Source organism: Bubalus kerabau, chromosome 11 (assembly GCF_029407905.1).
Source record: "Bubalus kerabau isolate K-KA32 ecotype Philippines breed swamp buffalo chromosome 11, PCC_UOA_SB_1v2, whole genome shotgun sequence".
NCBI classification, from domain to species: domain Eukaryota; kingdom Metazoa; phylum Chordata; class Mammalia; order Artiodactyla; family Bovidae; genus Bubalus; species Bubalus kerabau.
In genome coordinates, this window is record NC_073634.1 from 100,883,350 (window position 1) to 100,907,408 (window position 24,059).

General features: G+C 42.8%; 1 protein-coding gene and 1 non-coding gene across 3 annotated transcripts in view; one reads left to right on the plus strand and one right to left on the minus strand.

Annotated features, from left to right (window-relative positions):
• The window catches only part of GARNL3 (GTPase activating Rap/RanGAP domain like 3), a 162,098-nt gene that overhangs the window by 76,482 nt on the left and 61,557 nt on the right, over positions 1–24,059 (plus strand). For both annotated transcript variants that reach the window (XM_055541190.1, XM_055541191.1), the window contains exons 5-9: positions 9,993–10,092; positions 11,702–11,820; positions 20,486–20,550; positions 22,918–22,981; positions 23,962–23,988. In XM_055541190.1, coding sequence (XP_055397165.1) covers positions 9,993–10,092; positions 11,702–11,820; positions 20,486–20,550; positions 22,918–22,981; positions 23,962–23,988 — 375 coding nt within the window. The remainder of the gene's footprint in view (positions 1–9,992; positions 10,093–11,701; positions 11,821–20,485; positions 20,551–22,917; positions 22,982–23,961; positions 23,989–24,059) is intronic.
• On the minus strand, positions 5,258–5,330 carry TRNAG-UCC (transfer RNA glycine (anticodon UCC)). Its single transcript has one exon. It is a non-coding gene; the product is annotated as a tRNA-Gly (tRNA).

Genomic DNA, 24,059 nt, shown 5'->3' on the forward strand with positions numbered 1-24,059 from the left:
GTGCCTATGTGACACAGCCTCCATAAAACCCCAAAAGGACAGGGTTTGGAGAGCTTTCGGATGCATGAACAATGGAGATTCCAGAAGAGGTGCATGCTCGGAGAGCATGGGTGCTCCACATCTGCCCACATCCACATACCCTGTCCTGTGCGCCTCTTCCATCTGGCGGCTCCTGAGTTATGTTCTTTTATAATAAACCAGCGATCTAGGTAGTACAGTGTTTCTCTGAGGTCTGTGCTCTAGAAAATTAATCAAACCCAAGGGGAGAGTCATCAGAACCTTCAGCCTACAGCCAGTTAATCAGAAGCACAGGTGACAACTGGGATCTGCAATTTTCATGTGAAGTTGCAGATAAGAAGCAGTCTTGTGGGACTGATCCCTTAACCTTCAGGATCCGACCCTATCTCTAGGCAGACAGTGTCAGAATTGAGTTGAATTACAACTGGTAAAGAATCCGCCTGCAATGTGGGAGACCTGGGTTCGATTCCTGGGTTGAGAAGATCCCCTGGAGAAGGGAAAGGCTACCCACTCCAGTATTCTGGCCTGGAGAATTCCATGGACTTTTGTATAGCCCATGGGTTCGCAAAGAATAGGACACGACTGAGCAACTTTCACTTTCACAAACAACCCAGGCCATGTGGGGAAAAACCACATATTAGAATCACTCTCAGAATCAGAGGAAGGGTTTGCTTTTGCTTTTGCCAGACACCTTGAAACTAAATTCCCAGCTCGAGACTTTTAAGCCACCCAAGTAATACAGAATGGAGCTGCAGGTTTACATGAAGGCTGGCTTATGGTCTCAGCACCTCAGAGACACTCTACTGAGCACGGTGGCAGCCTTCCTTGAAGTCTTTGGGAAAGAGGTGGTCCTTTCTGGTTCACTCTTTTTTTAAAAATTGTTCTTTTTTAAAAATATGTATTTGTTTATTTGGCTGCATCCCCTAAGACTTGCTCTCCACTGCTCTCACAGACTCTTGGCACATCAGCACAGTCCGTGGACCATACCTTCCTGCTCCAGAGTTCAGCTAAGCCCATCCCCTACCCAAGGCATGAATCCCTGCGACAGCTTTGCGAACAATCAGCTCATCTGTCCCTGCCTGAATATATACTATCTCCAGGAATGGAAACTTGATCTCTCCTTGATAGGGTTTTGTTCTCTTGGATACCAATCAGTTCCGACACCAACTGAGTCGAGTCTTCTACAGTTCAGTTCAACTCTAACCCTGACAACCCAGAGCTAGCATCAGACTCCATGGGTTTCAGGCTCAGTTCCACCGGCTGCCCTCACTTCAGACACTGGTGTCAAGTATTGGGTCCCCACACATCCATTTGACTTGGCTACTAAGTCAGAGGTTCCCATAACCCCTCTCCTCATGTTCAGTAATTCACTGAAGTGACTCTCAGAACTCAGGAAAGCACTTGACTTACCATACCCATTCATTAGAAAGGATACAACTCAGGAACAGCCAAATGAGAGAGATTCAGAGGGCAGGGGATGGGGGATGGGGCATAGAGCTCGTGTCCCTCTTTGGGTCCACTGTCGTCCCAGCACCTTGATGTCACACCAACCCAGAAACTCACTTAGGTGTAGTTGATTAAATCATTGGCCATTGTTGATTAACTTGATCTCCAGCCCCTCTCCCCTCCCCAAAGGTTGCAGCGTAGAGCTGAAAGTTCCAAGCTTCTAATCAAGCTTGGTCTTTTGAGCTGCCAGCCCCATCCTGAAGCTAGCTGGGGGCCCACCAAGAGTTGCCTCATTTGGACAAAAGATGCCCCTGTCACCTTTATTACTCAGGAAGTTCCAAGGGCTTTAGGAGCTCTGTGCCAGGAACCAAAGATCAAATATATATTTCCCATCATACCACAACTCTAAAGTTCATTCCGTTTTTCAGCATTTCTCTTTGCTAGAAAGTTCTTTCTATTGAACAGCATCCATCCGTCTATATTTTCCACTCAGAGTTTCTATTTACAGTTTCTGGAGCCCGTAGTGTAAGGCTGAGCCTTCTTCCACATGACAGGCTTTCCAGCATTCCAGGACATCTGCTGTTTTTCTCCTAAGACGTGGACTCAGTTCCACTTATCATCACCCTTGCCACTGCTCCTTGACACATGTGAGGAGCATGTTAATGGATCTTTTAGGGGGAAGTGCTCAGGAATGAACAGCTAGCTCCGGGCTCACCCCACACTGTCACAGAGGCTGCCTCCTCCTCTTCCTTGCTATGCACACGTTCCTCTTTTCACGAAGCGTGAGGACTCATTAGGCACCTACAGTATACTAACCCCACCCCTACCCCACCCCAGTCTTTTCCATGTGTGCTGTTATTTCTCTGTGAGGCAACTTCATGGTGCAGTGGAGACGTATTGGAATCAAACAAACCTGGGTTCAGACCTCAGCTCCACCACTTACCAGATAAGGATTCAAGGTTGCTGAGCCTCCATCTCCTACTGGATAAAAAAAAGAGAGAGAGAATTGCTACTTTATAGCACCTGGCCTTCTCCACCATGTACTTGTGCAATTTGTGTTTGTACCTAAGTGTAGGATTTTACAGTTGTCCAGGCTGAATTTAATCTTATTCATGTGTCCCATAATTGCTAATTATCAATTTTTTTTTGACATCTTGATCTGTCATCTGTTAGCCAATAGGCTAACCCCCCTGAGAATCTTGTATTACCTTCAGATGTGCTTATCCTGCCATCTGCATATTCATTCAGGTTACTAATTAAAATGAATTTGACCCTCGGGTAGATCACTGGAGACCTCCCTCACAGCTCACTTGTGTGTAGCAATTAGTATATGATGAATCAGGGGGACAGTCTTTCAGCTTTTTACAGTTGTCTTCCTTAGCACAGGATGGTTCTCTTACACACTGCTGTTGTTTTAGTCACTAAGTCATGTCAGACTCTTTTGGGACCATGTGGACTGTAGCTTACTAGGCTCCTCTGTCCATGGGATTACACACTGTTGGGGGACATGTAAATGAGTACAATCCTTTGGGAAGGCAATTAGTAATTATTAAAGATACATATACTGAAACTTCCCTGGTGGTCCAGTGATTAAAACTCTGCACTGCCAATGCAGTGGGTGTGAATTGGATCCCTGGTTGGGGAATTGGGATCCCACATGCCACACTGCAGGGCCAAAATATAAAAGAAAAAAAAAGAAAAAGAAAAAATTCATATGCCATTTGGTCAGCAGTTCTACTGCTAGGATGTGCATTGAAGCATTGTTTTAAAATAGGAAAAAAAATAACCAGGAAACAACCTCAGTTTCCATCAGCAGAGGAATGATTTTGAAAATCACGATACATTTATACAATGGAATGCTTAGTAGCTGTTAGAATGAGGTAGCGGTAAATGTAATACTGTAGGAAAATGTTTACCATACAGCACTAGACTTAAAGGCAAACTCCAGAATGGTTTGTTTGATATCATCCCATTTCCTTAAAAACAAACAAAAAAGGTAAGCATGCTTGCCAATATGCAAGAAAATTTCTAAAGGGACACCTTAGAATTTAATAGTAATTGCTTCTGGAGTGGAAATGGGAGGTCAGGGAAGAAGTTAAAGGACCTTAACTTTCTACTTCAGGCCCTTTTATGTTTACATAGGTTTTACATCTATACTCAACTGAAGTGTTTAATTTTTTTAAAAAGCTATGTAGTCATTAAAAAGAACAAGGTAGATCTGTAGGTACTGACAAGAATCTAAGATTTTTTCTTAGTGAGAAAAGTTTCAGTATAGTATCTATAATACTGCCCCATTTATGAAAGCGGATTATGTGTGTCTATGTACATATGTATGTATGTGAATGTGTGCACATATGTATAAACACATTTTTGTAAATGCATAAAAGGACCTGAGACTATCCAAACCAATCTGATGACATGGTTATTATAGTGAAAGAAAGTAGATTAGGACATGGGGGTTGGGAGAAAGAAAGGATTTTAATTTCATGTGATTTCACTTTCTTCAACCAGCTTATATTTATATTTGCAAGTTGACATTTTTTAGTTTATTATTTTAAAGATCCATCTTTTTATTGCCAGTGTTCTTTTGCAATTTAGCCTAGAAAGTGAGGGCAAGTCAGTTTTAAAACATTCGCTCATTAATTAAACTCACTCTAGAAAGGACTCTGAAAAATGACAGGCATCACATGAAACTGTGGCTCTCGTTTGTAGTCGGAGTGCTTGTGTTATGTGGACTCCCTGCTTAAAGTCAAATGTTAGAGAGCATTCAGATAAAATGGGGGTATTACACATGGATTTTTATTAGGTTCTCCTCACAGTATCTTGGCCATATACAGTGATCGTCCTTCACATCCCACAAGTATATGTGGTTAAGCAAAACAAAACAAGGAACTCAACAAGGAGCTTTTGTGGGCTTTGGAATCTAATGCAGAAATGATTCAGTCTCAAGACTCATTCAACCCTGTGGACGTGTTCAGGCAAGTCTGCAGTATAGAAGAATTTGAGTTAATTGCTCCACAATACCTTCTAGCAAATGATTATCTAAAAAGGGATACAATTAGTATGGGTATTTGCAATGTTAAAGTTTGGTTGTCTGATAAATGTATTCATCGGAATATTTCCTCCTAACTTTCTTTTTGATTGATATCAAGTAAATAATGTTTCATCATCACCTTGAAGTGCTGTAGGAAGTTTCTATATCTTTGGAATCTTCTCTAAAATTTAGGTCATACTTAAAATAGTTAAAATTTATTGTAAAACTAAAACAACAATTGGGTACTACTACACCCATTCCAGGGCGGTAGTGGCAAAGAATTTGCCTGCCAGTGCAGGAGACATAAGAGACGTGGGTTTGATCCCTGGGTTGGGAACATCCCCTGGAGGAAGGCATGGCAACCCACTCCAGTATTCTTGCCTGGGGAATCCATGGACAGAGGAGCCTGGCAGGCTACAGTTCATAGAGTCTCAAAGAGTTGGACATGACTGAAGCGACGTAGCAGGCACACATGCACACCCACTCTAGAACCACTAAAATTTGAAGCACTGAATTGCTCAGAGTTGATCAGAGAATGTGGAGCAATTGGAACTCTTCTATTTATTGCTAATTGTGTAAATTGGTGCCTTCCTCTTGGAGACTGTTGATAAATCTACTCAAACTGAATGTCTGTATCCTCTGAGTCCCAGGATGTACACCCAACAGAAAAGAGAGTTCACTGTGGCTTTATTCTTTTCTGCGTGTGAGTTTTATTTATTTTTTAATTTGGCCATACCATGTGGCATGTAGGATCTTTAGTTCCCTAACCAGGGATCAAACCTGTGGCCCCTGCATTGGAAGCACAGAGTCCTAACCACTAGACCACCAGGGAAGTCCCTATCATGGCTTTATTCTTAATTACCAAAAACTGGAAACCATTCATATGTCCATCAACTGGAAAGTGAATACATGAATTTTGGAGTTCATACGTGGACTGCTGTGTAGCAGTGAGGCAAGAATGAACTACTGCTTCACTGATAAAGTGGATGTCACACACGTAAGGTCTAAGAACAAAGGACCTGACTCAAATGAATACAGATGATATGATTTGGTTTCCATGAAGTTCAAGAGTAAGTAAAACTAATCTATGGTGATAAAAGTCACAACAGTGCTTACCTTTCAGAGTGTGATTGAGTGTTGACCGGGAAAATGCATGAAGGAGCCTTCTGGGGTACTGAAAAGCTTCTCTGTCTTGATCAGGTAGTTACAAAGGGTGTATGTGCATGCATGCTCATTTGCTTCTGTCCTGTCCAACTCTTTGAGACCCCATGTACTGTAGCCCACCAGACTCCCCTGTCCATGAGATTTTCCAGGCAAGAATACTGGAGTGGGTTGCCATGACCTCCTCCAGGAGATCTTCCCGACCCAGAAATTAGATCCACATCTCTTGCATCTCCTGCATTGGCAGGCAGTTTCTTTACCACTAATGCCAACTTGGAAGCCCACAAGGATATATATATATATCCTGCTGCTGCTAAGTCACTTCAGTCGTGTCCGACTCTGTGCGACCCCATAGACGGCAGCCCACCAGGCTCCCCCATCCCTGGGATTCTCCAGGCAAGAACACTGGAGTGGGTTGCCATTTCCTTCTCCAATGCATGAAAGTGAAAAGTGAAAGTGAAGTCGCTCAGTTGTGTCTGACCCTCAGCGACCCCATGGACTGCAGCCTACCAGGCTCCTCCGTCCATGGGATTTTCCAGTACTGGAGTAGGGTGCCATTGCCTTCCCCAATTGAAAATCATTTCACTGTACACTAAAGACTTGTGCACTTTCCTGTCTACTGCTGCTTATTATCAGGAATTGGAACTGGTTTTCAGAGTCTTTCTTCTGGGCTCCTGAGCAGAGGGATTTTTTTGTTTTCTGCTTAGCCTCCATTTCTTTTGTCAGTTCCTGCATGTTTTCTTGTCTTTACACCTCATCATATGTGCTTTTAACAAGGGACAGGAAGTGTCTTGCTCTACGAGACTCACAACTTTTTGGGTGTTGGGTTTTTCCCCAGTTTAGTATTCTGTGAAGATGAAAGTTAAATAGGTATCTTTTTGATCATTAAAAAAAGAACTCATAATTGACAGTTTGTACTCAATGGAGGTTTGGGGTGTGACACCGGCCAGAGTCCCATCTCTGACTCCCAGGCGCATGCTGCCTCTTGCCTCACCTGTATTACTCCACTCCGCTGGTGCCAACACTCAGAGCACTAGGAGGCAAGTCTGCAGATTCAGGCCTGCAGAGGGTCTAGAGTCGGAGGACATTTTCTACACCTTTGAACTCCCTCCTCAGAATAATATTTTTTGATGCTTTAAACAAGATACATGGAATTACAAAGGAAAACAGTTGTATTGAAATAGTTATCAAAATTATTTTTAAACCTAATTTATAATACTGTAATATACATGCTTTTCAATGAATATATTAAATAACAAATTCAGCAGCAGATCTCATAACTGTTGTAATTTTGAGCAGGGAATGGCATCAACAGTATTTTGAGATATCTGCACTCACTGGGATGAGTTCTGAAAGTATCTGTGATTTTTCTTTTTTTTTTTTTTTTGGTGACATGGTTATGAAGGCTGTTCCTTCTACTTTTTTTTTTTTTTTTTGCATACGTTCATAATTGAATGAAATGCTGAATTTTTGTTGAAAGCTAGGGAAAAGATTTTTTTTTCCCCAACCAAGTTCATGCTCCCTCTGGGTTCTGTTAGAACCCTTGGTATAGAGCATTGATTCTCAATGCCCATCAGAAATCATTGAGGATGCTAAAGAAGCTCTCTGAGCCATGCAAGTGTTGGAGCTTCCAGAGGCTTAAGTGTCGTGATGACTGAAGAGTCTCCTCTCCAGGCTCTGCTGATGCTTTCTAGGATCCAGGGCCTTGGAACCATGACACACACTGTACACTGTGGGTCTGATGGTGTAAGGCCAGTTGCCGTGGCTGGACCCCACCGATGTCTGGTCAGATGATGCCTGAGGCTGGCTGCTGGACTCCAGGTGATGTCATAGCTGTGTGCTACATGGTGGCAGAGTGAAGAGAGCTGTGGACCAGGAGCACTGCCCGTGGTTTAGGGTTATAAAACGAATAGCTTTTGACAATGAATCAGCCAGAGATTCTATGAGGAACAAAATCCAATTATATGCTTTTCTCGAATCACACCAGAAGGTCAAAACTGAGAGGCAACATTTTGGGCAGGTGATCAACATTACTGTCACCAATGAGAAACAGATGGACATCTTGAAATCTGATCCGCTGAGGACAAGCCTTGCTTATGTTGTATTCCAACCAAGCACACATCACTTGAATCTAATCATAGAGAAACATCATACAAACCCCAAATGAGGAGTGCTTTATTTAAAAAAAGAAAGAGAAAAATAAGAGGTATGTGTGTGCTACATTCTTCAGAAATGTCAGTGTCATAAATGACAAAGAAAACCTGTGGAAAAGTTCCAGATTAAAGGAGTCTAAAGAGACATGACAATCAAATGAAAATGCTTCAAGCAAAACTGTTGAATCAATTGACAAAACTGGAATACAGATGATAGATGAAAGGATTATATCAAGGTTACATTTACAATTGTTGATAAAGCTGTATCGTGGGTTATGTAAAAAGATATTCTTCTTCTTGGGAAATACACATTGAGGTATTTAAGAATAAAGGGATATTATTTATGCAACTTAGTCTTAAATGATTCAGGAAAAGTGTGTGTGTGTGTGTGTAGAGGGAGAGAAAGTAGTGAACAAGTGGGTAATTGGGTAAAATGTTAGCAGTAGGTAAATCTGGTAAAGGGCAGACAGATGCTTTTTGCACTCTTCTTATTCTTGCAGTTTTTATGTAAGTTTAAAATTATTGCCAAATAGAAAGTTATATATATGGGTGTGGATGCGTGTGTGTGTGTTCAGTCATGCCTGATTTTTTTCAGCCCCATGAAATATAGCCTACCAGGCTCCCCTGTCTATGGAATTTTCCAGGCAAGAATACTGGAGTAGGTTGCCATTTCCTACTCCAGGGGATATTTCCTACCCAGAGATCAAACCCACATCTCTTGTGTCTCCTACATTAGCAAGCATATTCTTTACCAACTGGCACACCTGGGTATAAAGATAGATAGATAGATAGATAGATGAAATTTTAGCCTACTTTTTACCCCTTGATAGATTAAAAAGGCAGAACATTAAATAAAGCATGCAGAAGATGATGTAATGGTTAAGATTAAAAAAAAGAAAAAATTCTGACATTGGATTTTATTTCTGTTTCAGCTCCACTGCTTATTATCTCTGCCATCTTAGGCAACATAGTTAGCCTCTCTAAGCCTCAGTTTCCTCATCTGAAAGTTGGTGGCTAAAATCAACTCTCTTTCATGAGTTGGTGGAGACACTATGGAGGTGATGTATGTGAAGTGTGTGGCCTAGGACCTGGCATGTAGAGCTCTTTCCGTGAATATCAGTATTTCCAGAGCAGTGAGCAAGACAGAAAGCATCCTGACTTACAATATAAAGTAATGTAACCCTGAAGGCATGCCAGAAATACATACAGAAAAGAAACCTATAGATTCATCTACTCAATATGATACATAGCCATTTTTTAAAATCCAGCAGTAAGTAGATCAGAAGAATACCTAGAAGGGTGTATTTCAGAAATCTAAGAATGATTCAGTATCAGAAGAGCCGTTAGGGTAATTCGTTACATTACTGTGATTTTCCCCATTTAACCTATTTGCTCAATCATTGCCCAAAAAAAGCTTTCAGTAAAATTCAATATCCATTTCTCAGAAAAGCCTCTTTATAAACTTGGAATTGAAGGGAACTTCTTCAGCATGATAAAGAAAGCACCACTGACCACAAATGTCTAGTAAATCTCTAGAGGCATGTCAGAATGAGAAAAGAATCTGCCAGTAGTCTGGCACATGGTGCAACAGAGATGTCAGTAGAGTTTCAAACTGTACATTCAGTGTGATTCCATTTTGGTAAGAAAATGTTGGGAAAAAATTAGAAGGAACCATATCAAGTCATTCATAATGATTATTTTTGGACAAATGATTCAGATTATTCATTATGTTTATCAATATTTTCCACATCAATTGAGTTACTTGTGATAACTTTTTAAATTTTTACAAAAAATATAAACACAGATAAATGCCAGGATATTTTCCAGGTGCAATGTGCCTGTTACAGGGATAACAATCAGAAGGGCCTGCCTCTAGGGGGCACCAGCTTCCAGATATCCTGGAAGCTTCCTACCAGAAAGGAAAAAAACTTTCAAGTTATATTTAAGTTAGAAGTCGCTTAACTCACTGGTTCACCTGGTGTTTTTTCCTCCACCCCAAGGACCTCCAGAAAATTTATATGATGTGGATTTAGACTGGGTGTCTTTTCTAATAAGAACATGTGGTTACAGCCCTGTTTGTAAGCTTTTAACAGTGACTTTTCTGCTTCTTTGGCATCTGGTTCATTGCTACCTTGTTTACTTTCTAAGTCTCTTAATGGCATAACTTTGTTCCATTACAGAACGCAACTGCTCTGCCAGGTACTTGGCGAAGGACAGACGTGCACTTAGAGAACCCAGAATACCACACCAGATGGTATTTCAAGTATTTTTTAGGACAAGGTAATTATGCCATTCCAGTGGTTGGGAAGAAAGGATATTCAGAATGAAAATTAGTGCCAGTGTAATTTCTGGTACCCTGTATATGTGAAACTTATTGGATTAGAGGATACTGAGGTTAGGGCACTTCATTTCAAGGTCAGTTGTAACCTCTATAGATTTGAAGATTCAATTCAGAGTCTCAGCCCTAGCAAATTTTCTGTTTTAAATTTGTTACTTATATTTTTAATTTTTTAATTTAATTTTTTGCCAGTTGTTTTTGACCCTGGGGAGTTACAGAGGATTAAGTAGTCTGAATAAGTGATTTGCAAGATGAGAAAAATTTGCAGGGCACAAACAACTTTAGACTTAACAAGGCCTGTACTCAGTCTGCAGTGGGTCTTGAACACTTGATTCAAGGTAATGAGGAGAGAAACGATTCCCTGAGCTCCAGGGCCAATACAGAACAGAGAGGCATTATGCTATAGGTTCTGGGGACCAGGGTTTATTTGTCACCTGCCATGTGCCAGGCACTGTGCTCTGGCAAAGGTAGTTATGATCCCTGCCCTTGGGACTACAGACTGATTCCTGGGTCTGGTATAATCCATATAGGACCCTATACCAGTTACTCCCACTTCTCTGAGTCTTAATTTCCTTATCTTTAAAGCAAATATGTTACTAGTATGTATATGCCTAGGAGGTTTGAACAGAAGTATCAATGAGGCACAGTAAGCCTGGTGCCTGGCATATACCAAGAACTCTGTCATGAATAGTGGTGTACATTTTGACATGAAGGACTCACATGATCATACATGGAAAGATGAAAACAGGAGCATGGTTAGCAACAGATGGTAGTGAGAATGGAAGAGTAATCACTATGGCAGGATTGGAAATGAGTTGAAGAAATTGCTTGTCAGGCTAACTCGTTATTTTTGTTGATTTATTTGTAGAAGATGTGATACTTGAGCTATTTGATTGGACCCAAATGATATCTTTTTAAAAATCAGACACTGTATTATTCTAAGTTCATATATTTGGCAAGACATATCTCTTTATAAAGAAAGAAATGGAGGGAAAGTTGCTATCTTCCCAATTACTTGAAAGCCTTTGCCTGGAGTAGTGAGAACTTCTGAGAAAAGTGGTGCCATCAGTTTGGATGCCTTCAGTTGCCTCAACTGGCCTAAATTTCAAGGGAGAGAGCAAGAGGCCAGAGATAGGGTAGGCTCTGGGGTTGCTGGAGTCAGAGGCTCAGTGATGTCTGTGCTGCCCCTCCCCAGAGTTACAAGATGGTTGCAGTAATTCCAGGCATCACTTCTAGACACCACCATCTCCAAGGGAAAAGGGAAGGCCATCTTCAGCAGTAAGGAAGACTTTTCAGAAACCCCTTGACACACTTCTTCCCTTGTCTCACTGGCCAGAATCGGGTCACATGTTCATTCCTGAGCCCATCCCTGGCAGGGGGACCTGGAAAACATGATTAGGATAGAGTCGCCAGGTTCTGTCCTGAGCTGGACTGGAGATTACCATTCTCTGATCCTGTGGGAAGGGCTGGCTTCCACCTGCAGCGCCCACTGCTCCCAGTGCCCAGAGGAGCCAGCTGCGTTTTCACATTCTGAATCCTCCTCTTTTCCAGTCCATCAGAACTACATTGGAAACGATGCCGAGAAGAGCCCCTTCTTCCTGTCCGTGACCCTCTCTGACCAAAACAATCAGCGTGTCCCTCAATACCGTGCGATCCTTTGGAGGAAAACAGTGAGTGTCTGACCTGCACCTGGAGTTTCAGCACCACTCCAGAGTTTAATCAGTGTCGTTGTTGGCTTTTTTCCCATGAGGATTTTTGAGAGGGCCTATTGAGGATTATTCTGTTCGCAGGAGAGACCTTCATGCTCTGAGTTGAATATCAGCTTTTCCTACATGAGCCACTAAGCAGACATGTACCTCCCCCTCAGTCTCTGCCCTCTGGGAATACAGGACTGTGTTAACCTTTGCTGTTACTGGTACTGAAAGTGATAAGCTGACTCACCTTCAACTAAAAGAAATAAAATTTAGTGGAGTATAATACTGTTACACGGGCCCAGTCCTAGGGGACCCCTGTTTCCACCAGCCAGTCTCAACTGCTGAATCAGCTGTGCTCCTAGGATTTCTTAGAGGCTTAGCTCCTTTCATCAATATCACGAGGTAGAAAAGCAACCTGAGATTTAACAAATACCTGCTGCCCACGGTGGGCTCTGGACACTGAGCTGAAAGCAGACTCTTTCAACTCAAGGCGCAGGTCTTTCTTTAACACAGGAAAGTTTTTTTATGTTCATTAATGTTGCTTCTTTCCTGTTTTGATTTTTTTTTCTAGTAATTCTTATATTTGACCTCTGTCTTTCATCTTCTACCTTTTCTGCTTCTCTTGGTCTTTTTTTCTTTGCTTCTCAGAGAAATTTTTAGAGATAATATGGACCCTGGAAAGAGCAAAGCATTGGAGTTAAGCAAAGTAGGGTTAAAAACAAAACAAACAAAAAAAAAAACCTCAATAACAAGTTCATTTGGGTTGGATTTGAGAAGATTTCTCATGCCCTCTGAGCCTCCACTTTCTTCTTTGTAAAGTAGGGAAAGTTCTGGGATGTAGCTGACAGAATGATGAGTACTAACAAGACTACATTAAGTGAGACATCTTGAAAATTTACCCAGTGTCCCAAGTCATCAAATCTTAAACTGGTTAGATGCCTGAAGGTTAAAACATTTTATTCTTGGATTGGTGAGTACAGCGTATAATTTAACAAGCAATAAAACAAACCACACTTAGAAAATGTTAGTTCTCTTATTTGGTATTCCCACTTGATGGGTACCTTTGTTGAAATCCAGTATTTAAATAATCACATGCTGATTTTTGTCTCAGCTACATAGGATATCTAAATTGCTATGTAGATCTTTTTAGAAAAGACATAACAGAAACGTAAAAGAACAGCAATTTTTATATACATATACACACTTTTGCACACATGCATACATAGAGAGCAATAAAGTAGCAACTTCAAAAAGCCCAAAAAGAATTTCCAGTAACCACTACAGAGTAAACTGTGGCTAGGAACTTCTTGGGATGATTAAAAATAGTAATAGCAATAACAGTGAAATCTAACACTTACTGAGCACTTGCCATATGCTAGCTAAGTCCTCTGAATACATAGGTGTTATTACAGTTTAGGGAGCTTAACCAACATGGCCAAGGCTACATGCCAGTAGGTGGCAGACCAGGCAGAACCCAGGGCTCATGCTGAGCTGTCGTCACCGTGCCCAGTTAATCCTAGATGTCGTTCTTTGACCCGTGCTGTCACTCTCCCTAGACTGTGAGCTCCATGAAAGGAGGGGACTTAACTGCTTGGTCCTCAGTATGCCTAGCAGCAAGCCCAGTGCCTGGACATAGGAGGAGCTCAAAAAATATCTGTTGAATACATTAATGGGATGATTAATGACTAACGAAGTCCAGCTTAACCAGTGTACTCTGTTGCTGCTATTTATATAAACATCTATGTTTCAGAAAATTTTAAGCAGGTTTAAGGTAAAAATCTGATATAAAATAAAGTTAGATCTTACTCATGAATTATTTCCTGCAGAATTTTGGCCTTACCACTCTCCCGATGCCAGTGCAATTGGGGTTAGTTTCGCCATCAGCATGGCTGCTCTTGAACCAAGTTTGAATGACAGTTTTATAAGATAGTGCTGGGGAACATGTGCCAGTTTTCCCCAAGAGCGTGCATGATCATCTGATCTCCTTAGCTCCCTACTGAGAAGTGAGGGTGCCTTCATCCAAAGCCTCTTATCTTCTGCAGAAAAAGGCTGTTTTCTGCCTTCCTCCACTGACTTATTTTATGCTTGCCTACTACAGTATTCCAGTCTCTTCTGGCTTAAACGTTCTCCTTGGATGACTATCTCTTCTGGACAAATAATCAGCCTTTCGGATTTCTGTCCACTAACCCTGTTCCTCTTGAAGGTGATATTTGGGTGCAAGAAGAGAGGGTTTCTGAGACCTCACAGTGGCCGGAGGTCCACCCAGGACCCTCTGGGTTCTTTCTGGTCTCTGTTGTAGAAGAGCAACCTCTGAGATGTAACTAATCTCCTGGCTTTTAGGGGGTCATTGGAGAGCGCCTGTCCGTGAAGTCCTTGTCCTGGCCACTGGCTCCTTGTAGTGAAGTCACCAAATGCAGGAAGCCTCTGACCTGATCCCAGGTCTCTGCCAGTTGCTGCGCCTCCTGGAAGTGCTCCAGCCTCTCGCCCGGGGCCAGAAGGGGAGGGGCCGGAGCCTTATCTCCAGTATCTAACCTTGTTGACCAGCCATGCCTGAAGCTACCCCTCAGGGTGTTCAAACAGGTTCTACCTGAACATCCTCTGGAAGGCCATGTCTGGGAAGTTTGCTAGTCCAGGTGCCTCCAGGCCTTACCTTGATGTCCTTGTGGCCCCTCCACCCCACCCCCATCCAGGTCTGTCCTCAGGAGGCAGGGACCCGGGGCCCCAGGGCCTAACCCCTCGGCTTGCCTGTCTTCCTTCTGCCTTCCTTCCACCTCCCTTTCAGGAGCCAGGGGTCGTGCCACACTGCCGCTGCCTCCTTCTGGAATAAGACTTTCTCAATCCGGTCTTCTTCCCTCAGGAAGTAACTGTCCCTTCACTTTCTGGATGGTTGCCAGGTTCTGGGGAGGAAGAGTAGGGCACATGCAAGGGAAAGTTTTGCTTATTTTAATTTCCAAAGATAGTGTCTAGATTACCTTGTAAGTTGTGTAAGCGCTTGAAGGAAATGGAAGACAGAGAATGATATGGGAGGCTGCCAAAGCAAGCTCGTCCAGAGAGGTCCCTGAGGAGCTGATGTTCAAGAGACCCAGAGGATGTAAGGGAACTGGCCATGTAGAGAGTAGGGGGAGGGGCGGGGGGCAGTCAGAAGGAACAGGAGCCTTCTGGGATGACTCTTGGATGGTGAGAGAAGTCAGGGAGGTGGGATTGAGACCTGGGACCACTGTGGAGTTAGATAGGATGGGCAGAAGGAGCATTCAACCCCCTCTGAGTAGTGCCAGCGCCCAAATCCAGAACTCTTCTCTCAGCCCTGAATCTTTCAGGGCTGGGTAGGTGTTCGCTGCCCACTGCAGAGCAGTGAGGAGCTGCACATTTCAAAGCAGGACATCAGCATGGGGGTGAGTTACTGAGCCCCTGCTGGCCCAGGGCCAGTACTGGAGGCTGTGGGGAATCCAAAGATGCAGGTGACTCAGCGCTCCCTCCCTCTTCCCTTGAGCTCACATTCTCCAGTTAAACAGAAACACAGCTAAATGTTTAAACCCTGCTCGAAACGGTCTCATGCATCTCTGGATGTGTTCCTTCTAAACGCAAAGGAAAAAAATGATTCACCCTTGTAAAAATTCCATCCAGACAATACAGCAAGTAAAACAGGAGAGGATCAAAATTCAAGTACTCAGAGATAATCACTGCAGTGTCCTTCTTGACATCACACACATACACACACACACACACACACACACACCCAGGCTAGGTAAACGGGTTGATGTTGACACACATGCATGTATCCTCCTGTGCTCACTTGGTATAGCCGGATATGCACTTGTACTTGACTCTCCCTGTGCGTTTGTTAATTCCACTGAAAACATAGACTGGAAGGTGTTTTTTCTTGGAGAGTGACCCCGGAAAGCCACAAAACAAAGGTGATGGGGAAGAAGAGCTTTACCTCTTTGTCATGAAGAAAAGTACAGAGGCACAATCCCACGAGCCCTGGGCTTTACATCTGTGTTGGCAGCTTATGGTAATGTTACCAGCATCCAGGCTGGGCTGAATCCTCCCTCCCTATTCCATGGTGCTGTACACTTGGTCACTTCAATCATGCCTGACTCTGTGAACCCCGTGGACTGTAGCCCACCAGGCTCTTCTGTCCATGGGATTCTCCAGGCAAGAATATTGGAGTGGGTTGCCATTTCCTCCCCCAGGGGATCTTCTTGACCCAGGGATGGAAGCCGTGTCTCCTGCATCTCCTGCACTGACAGGCAGATTCTTTTAGAGTTAAAAAGGGAATTTCACATATGGACCACGTCATAATCTCTTTTGCTAAATAAACGTGTAGTATAAATCCTTTGCAGATTATAAATCTGTTCAGTTCAGTGCAGTTTAGTCACTCAGTCATGTCTGACTCTTTCCGACCTCATGGACTACAGCACGCCAGGTCTCCCTGTCCATCACCAACTTCCAGAGTTCACTCAAACTCATGTCCATTGAGTTGGCAATGCCATCCAACCATCTCATCCTCTGTCATCCCCTTCTCCTCCTGCCCTCAATCTTTCCCAGCATCAGGGTCTTTTCAAATGAGTCAGCTCTTTGCATCAAGTAGCCAAAGTTGGAGTTTCAGCTTCAATATCGTCCTTCCAATGAACACCCAGGACTCATCTCCTTTAGGATGGACTGGTTGGATCTCCTTGCAGTCCAAGGGACTCTCAAGAGTCTTCTCCAACACCACAGTTCAAAAGCATCAATTCTTCGGCGCTCAGCTTTCTTCACAGTCCAACTCTCACATCCATACATGACTACTGAAAAATCATAACCTTGACTAGACAGACCTTTGTTGGCAAAGTAATGTTTCTGCTCTTTAATATGCTGTCTAGGTTGGTCATAACTTTCCTTTCAAGGAGTAAGCATCTTTTAATTTCATGGCTGCAGTCACCATCTGCAGTGATTTTGGAGCCCAAAAAAATAAAGTCTGACACTGTTTCCACTGTTTCCCCATCTATTTCCCATGAAGTGATGGGACCGGATGCCATGATCTTCGTTTTCTGAATGTTGAGCTTTAAGCCAACTTTTTCACTCTCCACTTTCACTTTCATCAAGAGGCTTTTTAGTTCCTCTTCACTTTCTGCCATAAGGGTGGTGTCATCTGCATATCTGAGGTTATTGAGATTTCTCCCGGCAATCTTGATTTCAGCTTGTGCTTCTTCCAGCCCAGCATTTCTCATGAAGTACTGTGCATATAAGTTAAATAAGCAGGGTGACAATATACAGCCTTGACGTACTCCTTTCCCGATTTGGAACCAGTCTGTTGTTCCATGTCCAGTTCTAACTGTTGCTTCCTGACCTGTATACACATTTCTCAAGAGGCAAGTCAGGTGGTCTGGTATTCCAATCTCTTTCAGGATTTTCCACAGTTTATTGTGATCCACACAGTCAAAGGCTTTGGCATAGTCAATAAAGCAGAAATAGGTGTTTTTCTGGAACTCTCTTGCTTTTTCCATGATCCAGCGGATCTTGGCAATTTGATCTCTGGTTCCTCTGCCTCTTCTAAAACCAGCTTGAACATCTGGAAGTTCACGGTTCACATATTGTTGAAGGCTGGCTTGGAGAATTTTGAAGCATTACTTTGCTAGTGTGTGAGATGAGTGCAATTGTACGGTAGTTTGAGTGTTCTTTGGCATTGCCTTTCTTTGGGATTGGAATGAAAGCTGACGTTTTCCAGTCCTGTGGCCACTGCTGAGTTTTCCAAATTTGCTGGCATATTGAGTGCAGCACTTTCAAGCATCATCTTTTAGGATTTGAAATAGCTCAACTGGAATTCTATCACCTCTACTAGCTTTGTTCGTAGTGATGCTTCCTAAGGCCCTTGACTTCACATTCCAGGATGTCTGGCTCTAGGTGAGTGATCACACCATCGTGATCATCTTTTTTGTACAGTTCTCCTGAGTATTCTTGCCACCTCTTCTTAATATCTTCTGCTTCTGTTAGGTCCATACCATTTCTGTCCTTTACTGAGCCCATCTTTGCATGAAATGTTCCCTTGGTATCTCTAATTTTCTTGAAGAGATCTCCAGTCTTTCCCATTCTATTATTTTCCTCTATTTCTTTGCACTGATCACTGAGGAAGGCTTTCTTATCTCTCTTTGCTATTCTTTGGAATGCTGCATTCAAATGGGTATATCTTTCCTTTTCTCCTTTGCTTTTCACTTCTCTTCTTTTCACAGCTATTTGTAAGGCTTCCTCAGACAGCCATTTTGCTTTTTTGCATTTTTTTTTCTTGGGGATGATCTTGATCCCTGTCTCCTGTACAGTGTCATGAACCTCCATCCATAGTTCATCAGGCACTCTGTCTATCAGATCTAGTCCCTTAAATCTATTTCTCACTTCTACTGTATAATTGTCTGTAGCTATTCCCTGGTGGCTCAGATGGTAAAGCATCTGCCTGCAATGCAGGAGACCTGGGTTCGATCCCTGGGTTAGAAAGATCCCCTGGAGAAGGAAATGGCAACCCACTGCAGTACTCTTGCCCAGAAAATTCCATGGATGGAGGAGCCTGATGGCTACAGTGCATGGGGTCATAAAGAGTTGGACATGACTGAGTGACTTCACGACAACTGTATAATCATAAGGGATTTGATTTAGGTCATACCTGAATGGTCTAGTGGTTCTCCCTGCTTTCTTCAATTTAAGTCTGAATTTGGCAATAAGCAGTTCATTATCTGAGCCACAGTCAGCTCCTGGTCTTGTTTTTGCTGACTGTATAGAGCTTCTTCATCTTTGGCTGCAAAGAATATAATCAATCTGATTTCAGTGTTGGCCATCTGTTGATGTCCATGTATAGAGTCGTCTCTTGTGTTGTTGGAAGAGGGTGTTTGCTATGACCAGTGTGTTCTCTTGACAAAAGTGTATTAGCCTTTGCCCTGCTTCATTTTGTACTCCAAGGCCAAATTTGTCTATTGCTCCAGGTATTTCTTGACTTCCTACTTTTGCATTCCAGTCCCCTGTAATGAAAAGGACATCTTTTTTGGGTGTTAGTTGTAAACGGTCTTGTAGGTCTTTATAGAACCGTTCAATTTCAGCTTCTTCAGCATTACTGGTCGGGGCATAGACTTGGATTACCATGATATTGAATGGTTTGCCTTGGAAACAAACAGAGATCATTCTGTCATTTGTGAGATTGCATCCAAGTACTGCGTTTCGGACTCTTTTGTTGACCATGATGGCTACTCCATTTCTTCTAAGGGATTCCTGCCCACAGTAGTAGATATAATGGTTATCTGAGTTAAATTCACCCATTCCAGTCCATTTTAGTTTGTTGATTCCTAGAATGTCAACGTTCACTCTTGCCATCTCTTGTTTGACCACTTCCAATTTGCCTTGATTCATGGACCTAACATTCCAGGTTCCTATGCAATATTGCTGTTTACAGCATCGGACCTTGCTTCTATCACCAGCCACATCCACAACTGGGTGTTGTTTTTGCTTTGGCTCCGTCCCTTCATTCTTTCTGGAGTTATTTCTCCACTGATCTCCAGTAGCATAATGGGCACCTACCGACCTAGGGAGTTCATCTTTCAGTGTTCTATCTTTTTGCTTTTTCATACTGTTCATGGGATTCTTAAGGCAAGAATACTGAAGTGGTTTGCCATTCCCTTCTCCAGTGGGCCACATTTTGTCAGACTTCTCCACCATGACCCGTCCGTCTTGGGTGGCCCTACATGGCATGGCTTAGTTTCATTGAGCTGGACAAGGCTGTGGTCCATGTGATCAGATTGGCTAGTTTTCTGTGATTGTGGTTTCAGTCTGTCTGCCCTCTGATGCCCTCTCTTAGTACTGGGGTTTCTCTTACCCTGGACATGGGTTATCTCTTCACGGTTGCTCCAGCAAAGCACAGCTGCTGCTCCTTACCTTGGACGTGGGGTAGCTCCTCATGGCCTTCGCTCCTGACCTTGGACGTTAGGTATCTCCTCTCGGTCACTCACTGCTCCAGTGCCGCATGGCTGCCACTTTTGGGAGATTATAAAGAGGCTAGCCTCGTCTGTCCTGGGTGCTTAGACATGGGACTGAACCATTCAGGCAAGCCTTCCTTTAGTCCCTTTCCTTCAGCCAGTATTGACTGAGTACTTTCTATGAGATAGTCACAGTGGGTACTCATTCAGAGAGGAAGAAACAGACTTTAAGTAAACACAGAAAAATATCAAAGTATACCTTATGAAAACTCGGAAAGAGCCAGATGATTTCTAGTTTGAAAAGTTTTTGACCTGGAGGAATCATATTTGCATCCTATTGAACACATAGAGACTGTTTTCTTATTCTGATCTTTGAGGCTGATCCAGTTCTTGGCTCAGAGACCAAACCCCTTCTCTGGTTTAGGCAGCTCATCTGCTCATCACAATGCCAGAGACACCTGAGACCAGCAGTCCAGATGCTTAAAGCGTAAATGCCTAGTGGTTGGAACGATGGGGGGTGTTGTTGAGCCTGTGCTGTTGAGCCTGATTAAGAATTTTTCCAATGTAGGATACATTTATTCATATGTGTGCCTCTTGAAGAAACATGAACAAGACTAGTCATGGGTTTCTTTTATGTGACGAAGTAAGATTCTTCCAGGGATGGAAATTGCCAAGCTTCTCACTGGTTTGCTGTTTTGACTTTCTAGGGTACTCAGAAAATATGCCTTCCCTACAGCCCCACGAAAACACTTTCTGTGAAGTCCATCTTAAGGTGAGTATGTGTGAGCAGAAACCCAACAGCAGGCAATCATAAATGGGTTTTATCCTATGAGCATTCTGATGTCAGCTTGCTATTTCCGTGGGCCTCGGCTATATACTAAACATTTTGCTAAGCACTTGGCACACAGTACCTAATTCAGTAGTCACAGTAACCCTGTAGGGCAGGTAGTACTATTATCCCATTTTATAGGTGAGGAAATGGAGGCCTAAGAGGACAAAGCCACAGCTGCTGTGTAGTGGAACTGAGGCTCAAGTCCAGGTCTGGCTGGTTCTGAAATTTGCTGTCAGGCATTTCCGTCCTGCATATGTTGCCTGTTTCTTTCCTGCACGTGTGCAAATACTTTGATTTTGTAAAGAAAATCAAGAAATATTTTTTCCTTTCATTTTTCTTGTTGGAAATAGAAACTCAGATGTCAGCAAATGCTTCTCAGAGAAGAACGTGCTTTTTCTTCACCAAACAGAAAGCTAAATAAATGGAAGGAACTGCTCACTTCTTGGCACTCAGCTGCTTCTCGTGCCCCCACCTTTCCACCTCCCTCTGTTCTTTCCCCCATGTCGGGTGTCAGCCTCCCCTTGGCAATGTGGCCACTCAGGTCAGCCTGGTGCTTTGTCACCAGCTAAGATGTTACCGTAACAGCAGCTTCTGTTGGTCAGGCACTGTGCTGAATGGTTTACAAGCATTGTCAGTAAATCTTTAAGCTGGCTCCATAAAGTAGATCTATTATTACCACCTATTACCACTACTCTACATAGGAGGAATTGGAGCTTCAGAGAGGTGAAGGGATTTGACAGAGATCTCACAGCTGGTAGACCACAGTGCTGGGATTTAAACCTAGATCCGTGTGACTCCAGGGCTTGGGCTGTCAACCACTAATGTCACACACTAGTCCTATGTGACTTTGAGAGCTTATCCTGGTGGCCTGGTAGTTTAGTCTCTATTCATCTGCAACCAGGTGGTGGTCAGAGATGGTATTTTCCATGTTCCCACCTATTACTGTTACTTGGCAGCATGTCTCTTACAGTGATGAACCTGACTGTCCATTAGTGATTGCAACTGGCTGATGAAAGGGTACTGAGATTAACAAATAAAACATTTGTATCTTGTTTTCAAGCTTGATTTTGTCTTTGAATTGCAGACCTTCTCCCCTCTGCTGTAGGCCCCCTGGTTTTTCTCCTGGCCAGTCTGAAGCCTGCGCTAAGAATGACTCCATGGAGAGGTTAACCTTTTTGTTGAGCACTGAAGTATCTTGCTGCTTCTAAATCTGAACTTTAAGAGTCATACTTTGAATTATATTGGCCTAAATTTCTGAAAATCCTTTTATTTTCTTCTTCTAAAATGATGTTTCTCCAGCTCCTTTCTTCTGTATATTTAAAGACTGGGGATTTCAATGAATTTTAATTTCATTTAGTTATCTGAGTAGTCCCTTCACTTTTTGGCCCACCACTCATAGCCACAGCAAGCTGCAGCAAGAAAGTATTTTAAAGTTGCAAAGATTAAAATTTCTACAGTTGCTGCCAATGGAAAAAAAGATATTCTCTGTTACAGTCATGAACTTGAAAACTTAAAAATTAAAATATACATACTATTGGGTCAGATAAGCTGAGTTCAAATCTTGGCTTCATGACTTAACAGCTTTGTTATCCTTAACTAGTTCTTTAACTACTGAGCCTCAATATCCTCATCCTCAACGTGAGGATAAAATAGTACTTGCCTCATAGAGAATGAATGAGATAACCCACGTGAAATATTTAGCAGGGTGCCTGGCATATAGTAAATGCTCTGTAAATATAACTATTAGCTTTACCTTTCATTTACAGATATGAGGATTCTTGCTGAAGAGGTCAGGGATCATTTTGTTCAATTACCTTGTTTTGTCCTAGAGGAACTTAGCTCAAGGAAATTCAAGTTGCTTGGTCAAAGCAAAACATAAAAGAATAATCTTGTTAAGAACAACCTTTTGTCCTTAGTGAGAGAGGAATTACCAAAGAAAGAAAGACATGTCAGGTCATCTTAATTACATTTCATCTTATCATTCATTACTATGTAGATGTCAATGGATCTCTTTTTTTGGTAAATAAAAGTAAGAATCATGGCGATTAGCCAGGGTTGCCTACAGCAAGTGCTCCCCACTTCTCCCTTCTCTCTGTGAGTGTGCTCAGGGGCAGCCCCTGAGGTTGGTTACTCAGGTAGGTTCCTTCATTGATCACTCCTTGTTGGCTCCTACCTCTTTTGGCCCCTCTAGGAATCCAGCTATGATCTTCTAGGGTATAATACTTGGCTCTTCTGAGGACCTAAGACTGGCTCCACATTATTTAAGTTTCCACCACACTGCAGCTCACTCTGTCCATTCTATTGCAGTGCCATGAATCTGGACAAATTCGAGAAAGGCCCCAGGGAGATTTTTCACCCTGAGATACAAAAGGTAACCCAGAACTTTGTGCTTTGTAATTGTATAATGTGCCCACAGTGTTAGAAATGGCAAATTATCAGTGATTCTTAGCCTAGGATCCCAACCAGAATCACCAGTGGTTCTCATCATGAAGAACTTCCCACCTGAGAGTCCGATGGGAACTGACTAAGATGGAGGCTGGGAGTCTGTCATTTTCAGAAATTCAGAGGATAGCAGGCGTCCAGAAAGCTGTCCTGTTTTCTTAGGACTTACTGTTAAAGGAAATCAGTCTGCCTTGGGAGAAAAATGTTTAGAGTAATAATCAAGCTAATGGTCCATCAGAAAAATGGCAACTAGACTTTTGTCTCGCAGTTGCAATCAATTTCGCTTCTAAATTCTCCCCTTGAAACTCATAAATGCAGCCATCACTAACAGTGTGACAGTTGTGTGTCAGAGCTGAGCTTCAAGGAGCCGGCCTGCCAGGCGGGGTGACATGGGAAGAGGTTGGAGAGGCAGCCTGGCTGGGTTCTGTCCGGGAGGCAGCAGGCAGCCAGTAGAATCATCCTACAGAGGAATATCTGAAAACGAGATATAGCAACCTTCTGCCTATTTATGTCATACCTCTATGCCTGTTTTCACCAAAGACACTGTCATACTCTCCCTTTCACTCATGAGCTTCCCTTCCATCCTCTGTGTGTGTCCATGTGTGTGTGTGTGTGTGTGCATGCGTGTGTAAAACTTAACCAGCAGTAGTTCCCCTGTTGTAATCAGGTGTCTGTAGGTTTCTCTTAGGAAGCTTGAGCAACCAGCTTCCAGCATAGGGAAAAGAGTTCTGACAAATCACTGGATCCAAAAAGTACACAGTATAAGTAAACTTTAGCTTAAAAATGGAATATTTTGAGGTGGAGAAAAGTGGTGTCAGTGACAGTAGATGAAGCTTGGCTTTCACAGAAAGTCAACATAAAATGATCACCATTCATCCTGGACTTAACTTTTTGAACTTCATTTGACAGGACTTGCTGGTCCTTGAAGAACAAGAGGTAAGTAGTGTCGTGAGATGCCGGGTCCTGCTACCCCACCTTGATGTTTGTCAATGAGCTTCCCCTTCACC